General features: G+C 40.8%; 1 protein-coding gene across 1 annotated transcript in view; it reads right to left on the bottom strand.

Annotated features, from left to right (window-relative positions):
* Positions 1-710: 710 nt before the first annotated feature.
* The window catches only part of mdfi (MyoD family inhibitor), a 37144-nt gene continuing 20990 nt past the window's right edge, over positions 711-16864 (bottom strand). The window contains exons 4-5 of the mRNA XM_036152114.1: positions 6007-6363; positions 711-4582 (exon numbers count right to left, since the gene is read on the bottom strand). Of these exons, the coding sequence (XP_036008007.1) occupies positions 4329-4582; positions 6007-6363 (611 nt within the window). The 3' untranslated portion in view covers positions 711-4328. The remainder of the gene's footprint in view (positions 4583-6006; positions 6364-16864) is intronic.

Genomic DNA, 16864 nt, shown 5'->3' with positions numbered 1-16864 from the left:
TCAACAACTTCCTAATAATAACACAGAGACACCGGTATCCGCTGCTATGTGACATCTTCTTCTGGTATATCAGCATGCAAGTTGCTTTGGGGTTTGATGGCGGTCGCATTTAATTAGTAGTATAACCGAGCTTTCTGGGTTTGTTGCCGACACATTAAATATAACAATACTGATATTATTGATGTTACTACAATAAGTGGCCCAAAAAGTCAATATTTTTTGCACGTTTGTTAAAGAATCTAATGACAGAGGGGAGAAGGGACCTCGAGAAATGCTTACACTGTGTTCCAGGCTTCCAGCAGTGTTGCCACATCCATTTATTCTAAGCAACTTTGGGCTTGTTCGTTTATACTTTTTTTTACAAGGTAGAGCTAATAGAGCTGGTTGCTTGTTTCCTCACAAGAACTGGCAATAATGGCTGCCCACACTCACACCGTTTCTTTTTAGACGCTGCTGCATGGGCACAGAGGCAGAGAATATTCTTCTCAAAAGCTTCCACCGTGTAAAAGTTAAAATTTAAGTCCTTTATCCTGAAAGCAATGATCCCGTCAAACATGCAGCGCTGCACACATTCATCATGCGCTGTGTGTGCATTTAGCAACTTTTGTCAAAAAGACACAGACTGACAGCCTTCGGTTAGTGATTAGCATTAGGTTCCTTAAATTTCCTTATTTATCATTAGTTTAACGGTAGTGAAACTAATACTTTTGTTTGCGTAATATCAGTTTGTGAAGCTTAACTTTTTGATCAGCTGTGAATGGTGAATCAAAGATGAGCTGTAGTACTAGCTTTCCACTATACTCTGAGTTTTGCATGTTCCCTAAAAGTATCATTTAAATCTGGGCTCACACTGACTACGGTGCAGGTTACAGTCCTGATCAAGTGCGGCTTCTCTGCAAACCCCCGGCAGATCCCGGCTGCAGAAACGGAGCTCGCAAGAACAGACGTTCATGTGGTCCTTTCTTTTGCTATCCCTCATAAATTATATAAAAAAACAGCTATTGTTTTCCTTTTTCAGGGCAAAACTCATTATCCGTGCACATAAATAACCTATTTCATCCTTCAATACCCCGTCTGTTTCCTCATGTTTCTGTGTTGCCATTTTGATTACATTAGTCAAGCGTAATTTGGTGGGGTGATTTAATTCTGAAATTCACTGGAACTCTCTCCTGTCGCCCGACTTTTCCTGTTTGGCTTATGAAATTCGGGTGCTTGATCCGGGGGGCTGCTGCTGTGTCTGGCCAAACTTCCTTCTTGCGTAATTTTTTTGCAGAGCAGCACGGCCTCAGTATCCGGACCTGCACCAGGGCTGATGTGAGTGCACAAACTGATTTTAATGATTTGGGTACTTTGCACCACCTGAACCATATTCAGTGTGAGTCTGGCGTTAGTCTTACCTGATCAGATCACCTTCTTCCAATAGTGCTCTTCTAGCCAGTCTCCCATAAAAGTCAGATTTGTAAAGTGCACGACCAACTGAACCCAAGTACCAAAACATCAGTTATGGATCTCTGCAAATTCTCCAGAATTATCATGGGCCTTTTGGCTGCTTCTCTGATTACTGTTCTGACAACCAGGTCTGTGAGGTTAAGTGGACTGTCTTTCAATTTTCCCATGATGGATTAAACCGTTGTCCACAAGGTTTAGCCACTCTTCGATAAGGGTCAGACTTGTGGAGTGCATGACTAATACTCCTGTAAACAGATTTAGGTTGCCACACTCTTTTCATGTTCAGAGGATGGATTGAACTCTGTATTGTTTTAGAACATAGCCCTGCTTTAAACATCTCCAGAACTTCATCTCAAAGCTCTTTGCTGTATTCCTTGGGTCTTTTTTCCATATCATGAAAACAAATGTATGCAATACTTTCCAGATGTTAATTTCTATATATTTTTTTCAAACTTGCAGAATTTTCCTTCTACTCCACTATTACATGCTATGTTGTGGTATTCTGTAAAATAAAATCCCAATGCGATCCATAATTATTTACAGTTGTATTATAACAAAATATGAAAAAGTTCATAGGCTATGGATATTTCTGATCTGTCTGTTTCTATTTATGTATTGTTTTATTATTCGTGATCTAATATTTTAATTCTCATGTCAGGATGTTGGAATCTCTGCTTTTTTAATGTCTGCCTATAGTGTCTCCTCATCACCAACATATTTGTGTATCATCATTGCTTCAACATGCAACCCGGGTTAACTATAGATTTAACTGTAGATTCATTCCCTGAATTAGCCCCATTTAACACTTTTTATTTTGTGTTGTTTAATTTGTGGCTAGCCTCCCGTTTTTATCTTATTTACCCCATTTTCCAACATTAACGATCTGTTAAGTTGTTAGTGTTTCTTGCTTAATTTACATATGCATATGAGATGATTTGCACACAGCAGAGATATTTATCATACTGCTCTCCTGGTCTGGTGACAGAGAACAGTTCTCTATATGATGCACCATAATTAGAATTTGTGCTTTGAAATGTCTTGTAAATACACCTAACATGGCTACGATTTCTGTACATGTCATCATTCTGCATGATCTGTTCTATCCTTCACAATCATCCTAAACATCCCAATGTTTCCAGGGTACTCCAGGCTTTAAATTGAGTTTCAGGGGATACACATCCAGTTTGATTCATCGTCTCAAGTTGCATTACTTAAACTCCTTGGATTATATGAAAATAAAGCAGCAAAAATGCATTGCTTCCATGATGCAATCAAGTTGAATACAACAATAGTGTGTCTTTATCAGTATGAGATTTCGGCCCATAAAATAGGGCCTTATCAAACACATTAGTGTCGCACCTTAGCCCCTCTATGTACAAGTAATTAAAGACCTGAAAACTAAAGTCCCAAAAGAGCAAAGGATTTCTCTAACAGTATTTAACCAGAGGAAGAAAAAAAATAGATTTCTATCAAGTCACTTTAAAATGCACAACTGATCTATGTGAGATCTTAAGAGGTATTGGTTTGAAAAGAGTGTAGGCGCGGCGGCACATGACTGTGCACGGCTTTTATCAAGACAGTACCATTCATGCTATAAGCGTATGGATCTAACTTAGCATAATTTCCTAAGGATTTTCACTAGAGGAATTAAATTAGATGCAGAGCTAGGTCTGCTTAACAGAGAGCCCAGCTTAAAACCGATAACGCAGAAATGTGATTTTTTTTTTTCCTTTACATTAGATGAAAAATGCAAATATCTTAACTAAAATCTACAAAACAAGGATTAATGGAGATTTGGTGAAGGCGAGGAACCTACTTGAAAATTCAGGCCTTAAGCTGATCCAAGGCCATTTATTTCTCCACACGGAAGGAATGATAGAAAAATGAAATGTATTAAAAAGAAGATGACTCACCGGATGAGCTAGCATTCACTGAAAAAAAGTCCTTCGGCAAAAGGTAAAAGTAAACAAAGTTTCAAATGTTAAGTTGGGAGAGATCTTAGCATAAGAATGCTCCCCATTCACATGTTAGAAGAGAAAAATGTGTTGTTCGCAGATCATGTCAACAATTTGTTCATTTATGTCCATTTGTGAAAATACCCACTTAGATCCCATATCCTGGCTGGTATACGGAGCATCTTTTCTGATCAGGTCAGGTAAGGAAAGAGGCATAATACCATCAGAGATTTCTATGTCACTTTACAACAAGAACAAGATTACTGTGTTCTGTTTTCTTTTGTGCAACAAGAACAAAAATAGCAGAGGATTGGACATCTCCCTTTTAACAGTTTTTTTTTTTATGAGAAAGGCCAGAGCAACCAATCAAACTGCAAGACTTTACCCTTGCCAAGGACAGGAGGACAGACCACGCTTCTACTGAGATCTGAGCTTCCAGTTCCCCATTATTCCATTGCTCTTATCTGCAGAAACACTAAAATCTGCTCAAATGGAGCCATTTCCTCATTTGCCTTTAGAGGTCACTTTTCATGCTTGAAGAACTCCAGTAATTCAAACGGCACTGGGGGTTCCATTGTAATAAAAGCTAGTGCAGGGAAGGTCCAGAGGCTCGGGCTGCACTCACATATCAGTGCTGGGATTCTCTCCGCACTGCACAGCCAAGTGAGAGGCGAGCAGTCAATAGCTCAGACAAAGCAAGGAGGTTGTGTGATCAATAAAGGAAATAATTAGGTCACAGTTTGCGTAGATTGCGTAGGATGTTTTCCAGAGATAGTTACACCCGCTGATCTTTTATCAATCCAGATGCTCGGGGGGACACAGACCAGGTGTAAGCGCTGCTTCTGGTCTCGGTTGTTCCTGGGCCTGGCTAACCTTGCACAGCGAACCTCTACCGTGCCCCGTTCGGTGGTGTGGCGTGATACATCAGGACGAGAAGCAAAGACTGCAGCACTCCATGCAGATCTCTAAGCAGTCTGCGGACTCACAGCAGGCGTCGATGATGCCACAGTCCATGTCACAGGGCAGGTCACAGTCACCGCACTCCTCCGATGCGCAGCAGCAGCAGAAACAGGAATCGTCCCCGGCACAGGAGCCACAGGTGGCACAGTCAAGCACAATGTTGCACAGGGTGAGGAACTCACAGAAGAGGCAGGCCAGGATAAGGTGGACACAGCAGTCTGCAGGAAAAGGGACGAGACAAAAGAGTTTATTAGTCTCCTCTTGTTTTTTCCGTTGTGAGATCTTCTTTTTAGACCGACTTGCAAAAATGTTGCTAATATAAGCAAAGCGAAAAATGACCTCTATCTTAAATACATTTCATTTATATTCAAACTGATGTTTCAATCCTTCCTTAGGTGCTGGTCAGCTCACCTCTTCTATAGCTTTGCATAATATAACTCCTACATTTGCAGAACCTAGAGCTTACAGGTACATCTCATAAAATTGGAAAATTGCAAAAAAGTACTGTATTTCTTGGCAGTCATTTCAGGAAGTGAAACGGTCTGCAGGATTCTGTGCCTCCCCAGTGTTTCTCCAGACTAGGAGACCCTGATTTCCAAAGTAAATGTAGAGTTCACTTTCAAGACACTTGTAGCCCATTGTGCTGGGCTCCTCCTGTGAGTAGTAGCTCCAGATGACACGACTCCAGCCTCAGTCCACTCCTAGCGAAGCTCCCCTTCTTGATTAGATTTTGCTTGACCATCTTCTCATGGCTGCAGTTTTTCCTGCTGCTGGTGCACCTTTTCCTACCACACGTCTTCCTTCCACTCAACTTTCTTTTAATATGCTTGGATACAGAACTCTGAACAACTGGCTTCTTCAGCAGTGACCTTTTGTGGCTTACTCTCCTTGTGAAGGGCGTCGATGACTGTCTTCTGGACAGCGGTCTAGTCAGCAGTCTTTGCCATGGTTGTCTCCCACTGACCCAGAGTGAGAGACTGTTTAGAGTTTGAGGACACCTTTGCAGGTATTTTAATTAATAGCCGATTAAAGGTAGAGTCGGCGATTTTTCCTGGACGTTTCCCCAAGTCCCTTTTTGAATAACCGCACATGAGCAAGACTGTCTTACCTGCTCTTCTGCTCATTATCGCGTGAAAACAATCTCCCAAATCCACTCAGGTCTTATCTCTTTCTACTGAGGCCTTCTATTCATAAATGTGTACGCTGGTTGCAACCTGCAGTTGGTAGCTCAAGTGCAAGCCACCATAGTTGACAAAGACTCCTGGACAAGTGTCGAAACATTTTCAGAAAGAACTGACCGAAAGTCTGGTTGCCTCTGATTTAATTCATGATATGTATATTCTCTCGGTATATTCTTCTATAAATTCTTATTATAAGTTCTTCAGTAGTTGTAACTTCTCCTACACTTTAAATCATAGAAGTTAATAGCGATGCTTGGATATGAGGATAGTTAAATACACCAAAGTTTAATACTATAAATTTTATTACATAGGCGGAAAAGGACAGACAAATGACATTAATATGGCATGAGATCCCTGCAGTCTTAAAATGAGCTCTGGTGTTAAATTCTGCTGCCTGTCCTTTCTCCTCACTGTCCTCCAACTCTCATCAGCAGTATTCTGTGTCTTCATCTGTATCTTACCGTCCTGTGCGTCTGTGGGAATCTGGGAGCTGTTGCTCTTCGAGCTGCTCTTGCTCCTCTTGCTGCTCTGGGAGGTGATGGAGGGGTTTGACCGCAGTTTCTTGGTGCCTTTGGGTCCTGCAGAGGAAGACGATGAGGTGGAGGAGCCGCCTCTCGGGAGAGAGCCCAGCTTGGGATGTCTGTGAGAGCTACCATTCCTGACAGGGTTGGACTGGAGGCCGTGCAGGTGGGCAGTGTGTGTGTGATGCGAACAGTGCGTGTGCTCGTGGCTCTTGGCTCCGTTGCGTAGCAGGCCGCCGGGCTGCGACTGACAAGGCTTTGTGTGATGGATGGGTGTGGATCTGGCGGCTGGTTGAGCTGGGGATCAACAAAGGCACACGCATTTACAATAGGAAACGTAATATAACGGATACAATGAGAGTAAATTCAATTTAGGCTGCCGATGTTGAAGCTCTGATTGTTTAGTATCCTCATATTTCTAAAGTATAAAGATATACGGAAAGATAATCATCACACAGTGAAAAGAAAAATGGACATTTTGCAGATTTCTGCTATCCAGCTACACTTTTATGTGACTTTTATGTGATTTTAGAATAAAACACGTTTGCCAGAAGGGTCAGCGTCTCTGGACAAAAATAAAGATAATGTTTAAGAAAACTAATCACCGTAAAACAGTTATACAAACTATGCTAACACCTGTGAGTGTTTGCAAATTTGCATTTTGATACAGCACTGTGCAGCTATACAGACCAACAGTGCGTTCTTTTTGAAGTTCCCCAGGCAGAAAGAAAATAAGAACGCCCACTGAAGTCAGCATTCTGACTGGGAACGACAGAGGTCAGCGAACTAATGATTAGCACCACAACAATTAACACATCTCACTGCCTTTTCCTACTTGCAACTAAAATGCACTCAGTGCCATTAGTCCCAGACTCAAGCCCTGAATTTGTAGACAAATCGAACACATTGTCATGCTGATGTAGTAATATGGAGAGAGGAAAGCTGGGAAACAGAGTCAAATTACAAATCGCCGTCAAACGGCTGTGTGAAGATCTACAGCTTGATTCCCGGGACAAATCAACCAACCAAAAAGTACCCGATATACTTGTGGGTCTTTGCTCAGTGCACTGTACATTCTAGCTCTCTGTGCCACAGAGCGCTACCTTTTTAAAGAAACTAGGCAGAAAAGAGGGAAAATAAAGAGCGTTTGATAATCACTTGGAGACAGTTAACACACACAGGCCTGCTTTGATTGGCTGCTGGTTGTGGTCACACAACAATCCAGTGTTATTTAAGATTCTTTCATTCAGCGTTTTCTAACTTTGCTCCAGATGTCTGGCACGCTGTTGGGCCAGTGTGTGCGTGCATTGGGTTGGAGTTGGAAAGCTAGAAGAAGCAACCATTCTTCTCTCTCCAAAGTGTGTCAAAAGTCAATACCTGTTGCTCTCCTCTGTTAAGGCTCTCTTTTGCCCCTTTTTTTCTCAGTATGCATCCTTCCCCCTATGCATGTTCTCCTTTTCAGTTTCTTTTCTTCTAACACTCCCAGATAGCCAAGACACAAATGATAAAACCACGAGGGTGGCTGGGAGCATTTTTATATTATTCCTTTTTGTTGTGAAGTATTTCCAGTGGAATTTAGTGTTGTTGAGAAACTCATATTTCATGTTTCGGAGCTTGTGATGTTTGCGGCGGCGTCAGTATGTGAGAGTGGAATACATAGGCGGATATGGCAGGCAGACTGAGACAGAGAGACACGGCTAGTCCGGATTGCCTCCAAACAGAGATTGAGGTTAAACCCACTCGCATACAAATATATGCATGCGAGAACACGTGCGAATGCACACTGCACATGCACACACTAAAAGGAAGAGAGAGAAAAAACAAGGTCCCTTTGTTTGCAAGGGAGAAAACGAAGAAGAAAGATGGCTTGGGGAAAAGAGAGAGGCTGTTGCTCCTTGTGCATTTTTAGGATCAGGATGATTCATGGGTGTGACTCATAAACACAATGATTCAGCAATGGAAGCCAGTTAAAAATAACAGCAAATAAAAAGCCAAGTGACTGTGGCATTAACATGATGAGGCCGGGAAACCGCAGTGTGTCTCTGATTGCTGAGTCTTTGGTAGGAACACAGTTATAAGAGTCAATGAGGGCCCCTGCAACCCTCTGGACAACAACTTTATGTACATATCTGCAGATATTTTTGAGCTGTGAAGCAGGTTTGGGTGAGTCACTACAATTTAAAGGCCCAAGCACACCGCCATTCTCACACCCTCCATATCCAACTCCTTTTCCTGGTCGTCATATACCCTGTACTTACACAGTTTCCTCCCCGGATCAGAGAATAACTCTACTTTGCTGGCATGACTCATGACTGTCTCTGTCTTTATCTAATTGTCTTTTCCGCAGTTTGTCTGCATTGGCAGGGGTGAAAAACTGCAGGCATCAACTAAACCTTGAAATAAAATAAAAAGTATTTTCCGCCAGCTATCAATTCTGAATAGATTTTGAATGCCAACTATAAAACTATGTTGTTTTATCTAAATTGTTTGACAAGTAAAATGTGTAGACACAAGATCTTGACTGAATTTGCCAGAGAGAAAAAGTTTCCCAACATTTATGCAACATTTCAAAACTATTTCAAATGTTTTTTTTTTTAGTGCCTGTAATTTGTCCCAGATTCCTTATAACCGAATGCTTCTGGGCTTCTGTTAGAGTTTTATTGTTTCGCCCAGTGCTGATAAGCTGTGAAACTGTGTTAATTGGGCTGGACTTTAAAAATAGAATTTAATATTCCTTTAGATAAACAATTTCCTACATCTTTGGATGTTTTTCAGTGCCTTAAGCGCTATTTAGACCGTAAATTAGACCTATTTTGTTCAATCTTCCTGTTAAAAACAATGTTCAGATCTGTGACAGTTCTGGTTCTCCTGCTGAAATGTCTGGTAACAGACAGCTGTGTAGTAAACATCTGTCTTGTTCCATCATCTGACAGGCATAGTTGATTAGTTTTGTGTTCCGTGTGATAATGTGATATACGGCATAAAACAAATCTAAAGCAAATCTCATGTTTTCTTTTGTGGTTTGACTTGGAAGGGTGGGGGGTGGAAGAGGGAGACCAAATTAGTCATAAAATAAGCTTCATTCACTTTTTGTTTTATTTGACTCATTTGTTTTAGTTGTGCTTGATAAATGAAGGGGAACTCTGTGCAAATACTGAAATAAAAAGGCCTGAATTTTGAAGAAAAAACATGAAACATCAACTTCATGCCCAGCAGCTCCACTGACTAACTAACAAATCGGTTCTCGTGAACGAGGCCCTGAAGACATTACCCCCTGCAAAAGGTAGACTTTCCAACACGGGCCTGGGTTTTGTTGCTCGGCAGTAATCGTGAAAGGAGTTCAAACATGACAGATAGCAAATTCAGAAGAAGAAACCAGAGAAAAAGGTGAGTTAGTCAGTTTTACAAAAGTGGAAAACTGTTTAAATGTGTGTGCTTGACTAATCATGAACATCGGTCCTGCTAAACGTCCTAAAACAGCGCACAGCCGAGCGCTCCACTTTGATGGTGAAGATAATAACAAACAGCTCCTCTCAGCGTGCGCCCTGATTTCCTGAAGAATCAAAATACCAACGTTTTTTAGTTCTCACGCTCTGAAAATATAGCAGTAAAAAAAACTCAAACCAAAAATATTACACCATAAATGCTACTGTGATCCTGTCAGTAATTAATTACACGTGTCTCACTGTTTCCAGTCGTGGCTGTGAGCTGTTAGACATCTGCGAACATGTGTATCCTGCTACGTCGGTGACGTCAAAGACAACACCGGGCTCATGACATCACCTAGCCAGAAACTTTTACTGTGTTCAAGTCGGCCACATGTGTTAGTAAACCTCTCTGCACATTGTTCTCAGACAGCTAGCCACGCACCCAGAGCCAGACGCATGCCATCATCACTGCGAGACAGGAACATACGGGGCCGTGCATGTAGTTTTCAGCTCGTGCTTCGATACACTCTCACTCGCAACACCCCCCCCCCCCCCCCCATGCATGCAAAGGCTTTCACAGATGTCAGTGGGCCGTGATCTCACCACAAGCCTGAGTCAGATTTTTTTAATAGCGTCCACCCGCTCATTATGAAACACAATACTGTAGACAGATGATTGATGTATTACTTGCAAATGACAAAGGCCACATAAAAAGCGCTCTAACAAAAACACACTAGTCACCTCATGCAGAACAAAACAGGACAAAAAATGATAGCGTAGTCAGGGAGACAGATGTGTACTTCTGCAGAAAAAAACAGATGGAAGTTCTCCACATTAGCTTGAGAAAGTTTAGGAACTGTTTCCGGTCCAACTCCAGGAACAACATCCAGGGCCAAAAGAGTTTACGCCCCTTGAGCATTTTGAATCGTCTTTACTGAAAAGTGCTATATAAATAAACTTGCCTTGCCTTGAACCTTTAAACAACTTGTAACTTTACAGCAAAATAACTTCAGTCTGTTTTACTAAGATTTCATGTGTGACCAGCACAGTATTGGTGGATGAATATAGCGTGAAATGAACTGATAGTTTTTTTTTCTTTTTCTTTTTCTTTTTTTTTTTCTTTAGAAATAAGATTGTGAAAACTGTGACATACATTGTTTATTCCATTTTCACTGATATCCATACATTACATCCATTGGACCACGAAGTCTACGGACCATGCAAGACAAGTGAAAAATAAAGTTGTGAGGAAATTTAAAGCAAGGTTAGGTTTTAAAACAATATCAGAGACTAGGAACATCAAAAAGAGCAGCCACCATCCAAAAAGGAAAGAATAGGGGCAACTACAAATAGCTAGGCATGGCTGTCCACCTAAACTGGCAGATTGGCCCCATAATCATAAAGGCAATCAAAAGGCCCTTAGTAACTCTGGAGGAGCTGCAGAGACCAACAACTCAGGACGGAAGATTTTTCAACAGGATGGTTATTATTTATGCCCTTTACAAATCTGCCCTGCATAGAACAAGAGGAAACCTTTCTTACAAGGAAACCATGAGGACTTTTGGTTGTCCCAGCTACTAGCCGGGTAGACAACACAGCAAACAGGTGGAAGAAGGTACTCTGGTCAGATGAGATCAGAAGTGAACCTTCTGCAAAATGCTATGTGTGTTTGAAAACTAATAACACACATCAACATGATACAATGGTCCCACTGTGAAACATGTTAGCAGCACCATGCTGTGGCAATGCTGGTCAGGGTTGATAGATAAGAGCTATATCCAGGACAATCCTGGAAGAAAGCTTAAAAGATGGGGAAAAAGACTTGGATTTGAGTGAAACCTACACATGTGGGCTGAATACAGGGGTATGCCACACCTCTATGATTTTCCTTTCGCTACTACTGCTTTGTGTTGGTCTATCACCTAAAATCCTAGAAAAGCCCATTAAACTTGTGTTTAAAATGAGTGTGTTTTCATAGTAACCGTTTGATCTACCCCTACAGAGAAGAGGAATCCTATGATGACATAAAAACGTGATGCATGACCTCTCCAGGAGAACATATGGAGCGGGTGTGTTTCAGACATTTTATATTGGGAAACAAAATGACGCTGAGAAGAAAAAAAAAGAGGCTTAAAATAGAGGCAAAGCGCAGACAGGACAGGTAGAGGCAGGAGAGTCTGACTAGACGTTCACTCATCCACTTAATTCATAGAACGCTGTTTCTTTTTTACCTGCTTATCCATTTATCCCCTTCCTGCCTGAAATGCTGGTTATTCAGTTAGCACGAACTAGCTATTATGATGTCACCTATTTTTGGCCTTGGATTCAAAGAAAAGATCTCAGGCTGCGGCTCTCTAACACATACTCAAATGACAGCTTACACAACCCTTCCCTTGGACCTAAATTCCTCCTTTCAATCACCACTCACTCACTTAAATCATCTCTCTTCTTTTCTGCGCAAAAAAAGGAAGCACGCATTCAGGCCACAGTGGAGGATTAACATTTTTTCACCATACTGTAAGGTTAGCGGCGTAACAGAAAGACCACTTTGCTCCAATTTTGTGGGTGTCGTTATTCTAAAGGAATATAGTGTCTCACGAACGATATTATTTGTAAATGTCTTAGATTTTTTTCATCACAACACTGAGAATGTGACACCTTGATGTAATGTAAAGTAGCTTGCAAAACAATGTAGATTTGCTATACCCTCAAAATAACTAAACACTAAGCAAAATTGGTCCAAATTGCCATTTTCCCCTCCCTTATGTCATGTGACCCATTAGTGTTACAAGGTCTCATTTGCAAATGGGGGGCAGGTGTGTTAAATGTGGTATTATTGCTCTCCATTCTCTCATACTGGTCATTTGAAGTCCAACATGGCACCTTAAGGCAAATAACTATATCAGCCATTTTCTTAAAAACTTTAGTTTTCTCTTGTATCAATAAGGTCTTCCCATAACTCGAACGGTTATTTTTTTTTTTTTTTTTTTTTTACAATATGCAGAATTTAAAAAGAGGCACACCAATATCTTTTAACAATGTATTGCGCCTGCCTGTGTTAAATAATGACTGAATAAACAGGAAAATGTGGTTTTCTTGCACATTGTTAAACATATTTATAAAATATAATAAAACAGGAACTTTTAGGTCACGGAATAGAAATAAATAAGATCGGCAGAATAAAATAAGTGAAACACTTCTATTCCCCATGAAAGCTCACAGCATCAACCGTGCTTATGCATCATGTCGTTTTCTATTATGCTACATTTTCTTTTGCGTAACGCCCTCCGCACATCAGTAACTTTTGGTTGACAAGCTACACTGCAGCACAAAGCAGAGCCTTATGCAGTACGGCTGAATGGCCGCTATTCTGGTCATAACTAAAAGGAGCAATAAGCAAAAATTTATTGTTTTTGATTGAAAGAACTAAAAAAATAGTGATGCGAACAACTAAAGGTATCTTTTTAGATGGAATATGGTATGATGTTGTTTAAAAAGCCGGGCTGGTCGCACGTGCATGTACATCCATGGCTGCCACCCAGACCTTAGCCCCTCCCTGCCCCTAAAATGCCACTGTCAATGCAGTGTAATAGGAGCAAAAAAAAAAAAAAAAAAGAGGGCACGTCCAGCGGATCAAAATACTCTCTTAGTAACGGCATATAAAGTTATGAGTTACTTACTTCTTTACTATACATGTTCCTCTGAAAGGTGATGCCATTTTGCTGTGCATTTATCCTTAGTAAATATGCGCATACGAGGCGACGGGTGAAAAGGGTAGGGCAAAGGGGTGCCAGGTTGCAGCTAGAGTGGAAGTAGAGAGAGAGGGGTGGCTTGTCACACATTTTGTTCTGATCTACAGACAGTGCTTAACAGCACACCTAGTGGTGGAATTTCACTTATTGCTCCTTTAAGGGGCTTGTTGAATGTTTATATTTACTGCAAAAAGTGCATCATGCATACTTGTTTTCCTGCAACACAGAAAGAAGGCCCGTCTTGCGGACGCTAGCAGTTAATTGAATGGAACAAGCTTTAATCTACCAAAGCATTAATAGACAATCCTAATCTGATTGTTGGTTTGCATCCCTATCTGTGATGTACTGAGGCATAATCCTCTCCCTTTGGAAACTGGGCCACAGGGCAGTATTCCACCATGATCACAACCCCAAACACACCTCCAAGACGACCACCTTGCTAACGACATGAGAGTAAAGGTGCTGGATTGGCCAAGCATGTCTCCAGACTTTAACCCTATTGAGCATCTGTGGGTCATTCTCAAAGTTCTCCAAAATCCAGCAGCTATGTCATGTCATCGAAGAAGAGGACTCCAATGGCAACCTGTGAAGCTTAAGCTAAATCCATGTCCATTTAAGGCAGTGCAAAAAAAAAATAATGGGCCACACAAAATATTGACACTTTAGCCACAATTTGGATGTTTTTTTCTTAGCACTGTGTTCACTTTGGTAGCCATGGCTGTACAATGAGTTATTTTGTGAGATACTATAAATGACATACCAGATCTAGAGTAAGGTTAAGATTTCTTCTTCTTTGAAAACAAAGAACTGAAAAATAAATGCCATGGAGAGATGACGTGCCAAAACTTGCGTAACTTTTGGCTTTGATTCAGAACTCAGACTGTGACAGCACATCAAGGCGAGTAAGACAGCGTCTGTCTCTCTCTGACTAAGACGAAACCACAGGACTTGTAATTTGAGAAAGAAAAGCGACTAATGGCGGTTGGTGATATAAAACGTTTAAAGCAAGCCTGGAGTTTTGATGGCTCTCATTAGTGAGACAGGGAGGTGCTCCTTTAGGGAGATCTGGTGAAGAAATTTAGATGTGGATATTCCTAAGTGTATTTAAAATGTAAAACAATATAGGACATAATAAAAAAAATAATTACTCTAATTGTATAAAATGAGATTTATTTTGGAAAGGATCGACAGAAACTGCTTTACAAATGAATAAAAAGAAGAATAAAATAAATGAAACTTTAGATTTTTGAACAAATGGAAATAAAACTTTAGTCCAAATCCTACTGACGTTTGGAGCAAGGTAAAATCCCCCTCTGGAACACTGGGGAACATGGCAAGATACTTTTTCCTCCATTTAAATAGCTTCTTAAAATGTGAGCTGCTTGACACAGAGAAAGTACTTGTAGTTCACTGGCCAACATCAAACAATGGATAAACAGCAGGAATGTTCCCAAAGTAAATTTGCTTTGAAACACAACTTGTTCAGCAAACAGTCCCACCTTTATCCTTTGATTTGGCACGAACCTTTAAAGCACCACAGTCTGCATCTGATAATTTTGTCCTTACTCATGTGAATTTTTGTTGGATCGGTGTTAGTGATTCACACTCCAGAACGTATAGACCTCTAATTAATAAAATGCCAACTATAATCTGACTGACCAGGAAGCCCAGTGAACCCTGAATAACTAGTGAAGTCTGGGAAACGCTGACCTCCTAACAATCCATTTCCAAACAAAAAAGGCAGGGAAAAAGATTGTTCGGAGAAGAGAGGAAACTGGAAAAGTTGAGAGACGTTTGTTTTGAGTTGTGAGCAAAGTTCAGATTTGGGTGGAGATTTGGTCACTTTCAAAAACTTGACTGTGTGTATGGATACCTGACCTATTTCTTTGGGGTGTGTGAATGTATCAGTTAAAGGTCAGGATAATATGACTCATCTGAGGAGAAATCAGTAATGGAAACCAAACTGATCAGTCTCTCTGTCAGTGTTTCAGTGTGGGAGTGTGTGTGTGTGTGTGTGTGTGTGTGCGTTCTAGCATTTGTTGCAGTGTAAGCTCCATTTCTCCAACATATACCAGGGTTTTCTCTAGGATTGTTTTTAAACTGGGGGGTAGATGACGTCATTCTATAAGTTGAATATTTGTTAATACATTTGTGACCCAGGCTGTAGGAATAAGAAGCTATTGCTAAGACAAAGAAGAGATTAAAAACAGTGAATAAATGTGTTTGGACCTACAGATGACCTTTATGAAATGATTTATGAATTTTACATTATACATTGCCTGAATCCACACTGCATAAAACAAACTGTACCCAAAAGACAGTTATCAGATACACACAAAGTGAACGAGGTCAATGAGTGATTGAAGCTATGTGGGAATGAAATTCAGTTAATTATTTTAGTGCAACAATTTCAGCGACAAAATAGACCACTGTTAAAACTATTTCATACTAACTGCCTCTAATGCTGAGATTTCAGGACGAGGCAGCAGCAGCTGTGGTGTGCCTGTGAGACAGTGCTGAGGGAAGTAGGGACGTGCTCAGCAGCTCTCGCTGCTGCCTTAAGAACAATTGGTGCTTTCACGTAAAGTTGCCATTAGCACAAAAAAAAAAAAATGCAGCTAAACTTGTTGCTAGTCGCTTTTTGAAAGAAAGTCGCTAAATATAGCAAAAAAGATGCTAAATGGGAACACTGGACTGTCGTCTCTGCACCGCCCAGTAGACACTAGCTAGCTTTACAGCCAGACAGGAAGGAGCGGTGGTGGTTTTTCGAAGTATATATATATATATATTAGGGCTGGGCAACGATTAAAATATTTAATCGCGATTAATCGCATAAGTTGCCTGATTAATCGCGATTAATCGCGATTAATCGCATTGTATTTACAAACTCCAAGAATGAATTCAAAAGTAGTGTAAAGAGCACTTTTATTTTAATGTTCTGCTGCCCTATGAGCAAAAGTGTTGTAACATTTGTAGCACTTATCAGCAACACATATTTAGTGTAAAGCTCTACTTAAACAAAAAATAGCAATAATAATATATTAAAGCTTATTGCCACTGAGAGGGAATTCTCTTTATGAGAAAAAAATCTACCAAAAACAGGCAATTTCTGAGGTAACAGCAGGGAGCAGCATTACCATTTTATGTTCAATACCAAAGTTTAACTTGGCAGTGGTTACAACTAACTTGTTTCTGTCATATTCGATGCTGGAAGAACTTTAAACTGAAATGCTTGCTAACTCGATATGCTTGCGTTCCTTGCGTTTATTTGACGTTGACACGCGTTTTTTTGTTGTTGCTTTCTCGCGTGCATATAGTGAATGGCAGGGAAAAACAGACAAAAAAACACATGGATACTTTGAAACGAGAAGCGACTTGGGGTCGACTCCGCTCCACTCCGCACAAAACTTGTTCCGTTCGCCAACTCACCGCCTCGCCTAAGCAAATTCCTGCGGGAAACACCGCCTTCCGCATGTCGGCTTTGTTTTTTTTCCCGGCCAGCACCTTTCTTTCTCTGAATCCGAGGTTTGGCTGACAGCGAGATTATTGGCGCTTTATCGCCACCTACTGTTCTGATTCAAACCCCTATACCGCAGCAACAGACCTTCACAAAATAAA

This window comes from Fundulus heteroclitus, chromosome 20 (assembly GCF_011125445.2).
Source record: "Fundulus heteroclitus isolate FHET01 chromosome 20, MU-UCD_Fhet_4.1, whole genome shotgun sequence".
In the NCBI taxonomy this organism is placed as follows: domain Eukaryota; kingdom Metazoa; phylum Chordata; class Actinopteri; order Cyprinodontiformes; family Fundulidae; genus Fundulus; species Fundulus heteroclitus.
This window is presented reverse-complemented; position numbering and strand designations above follow the sequence as displayed.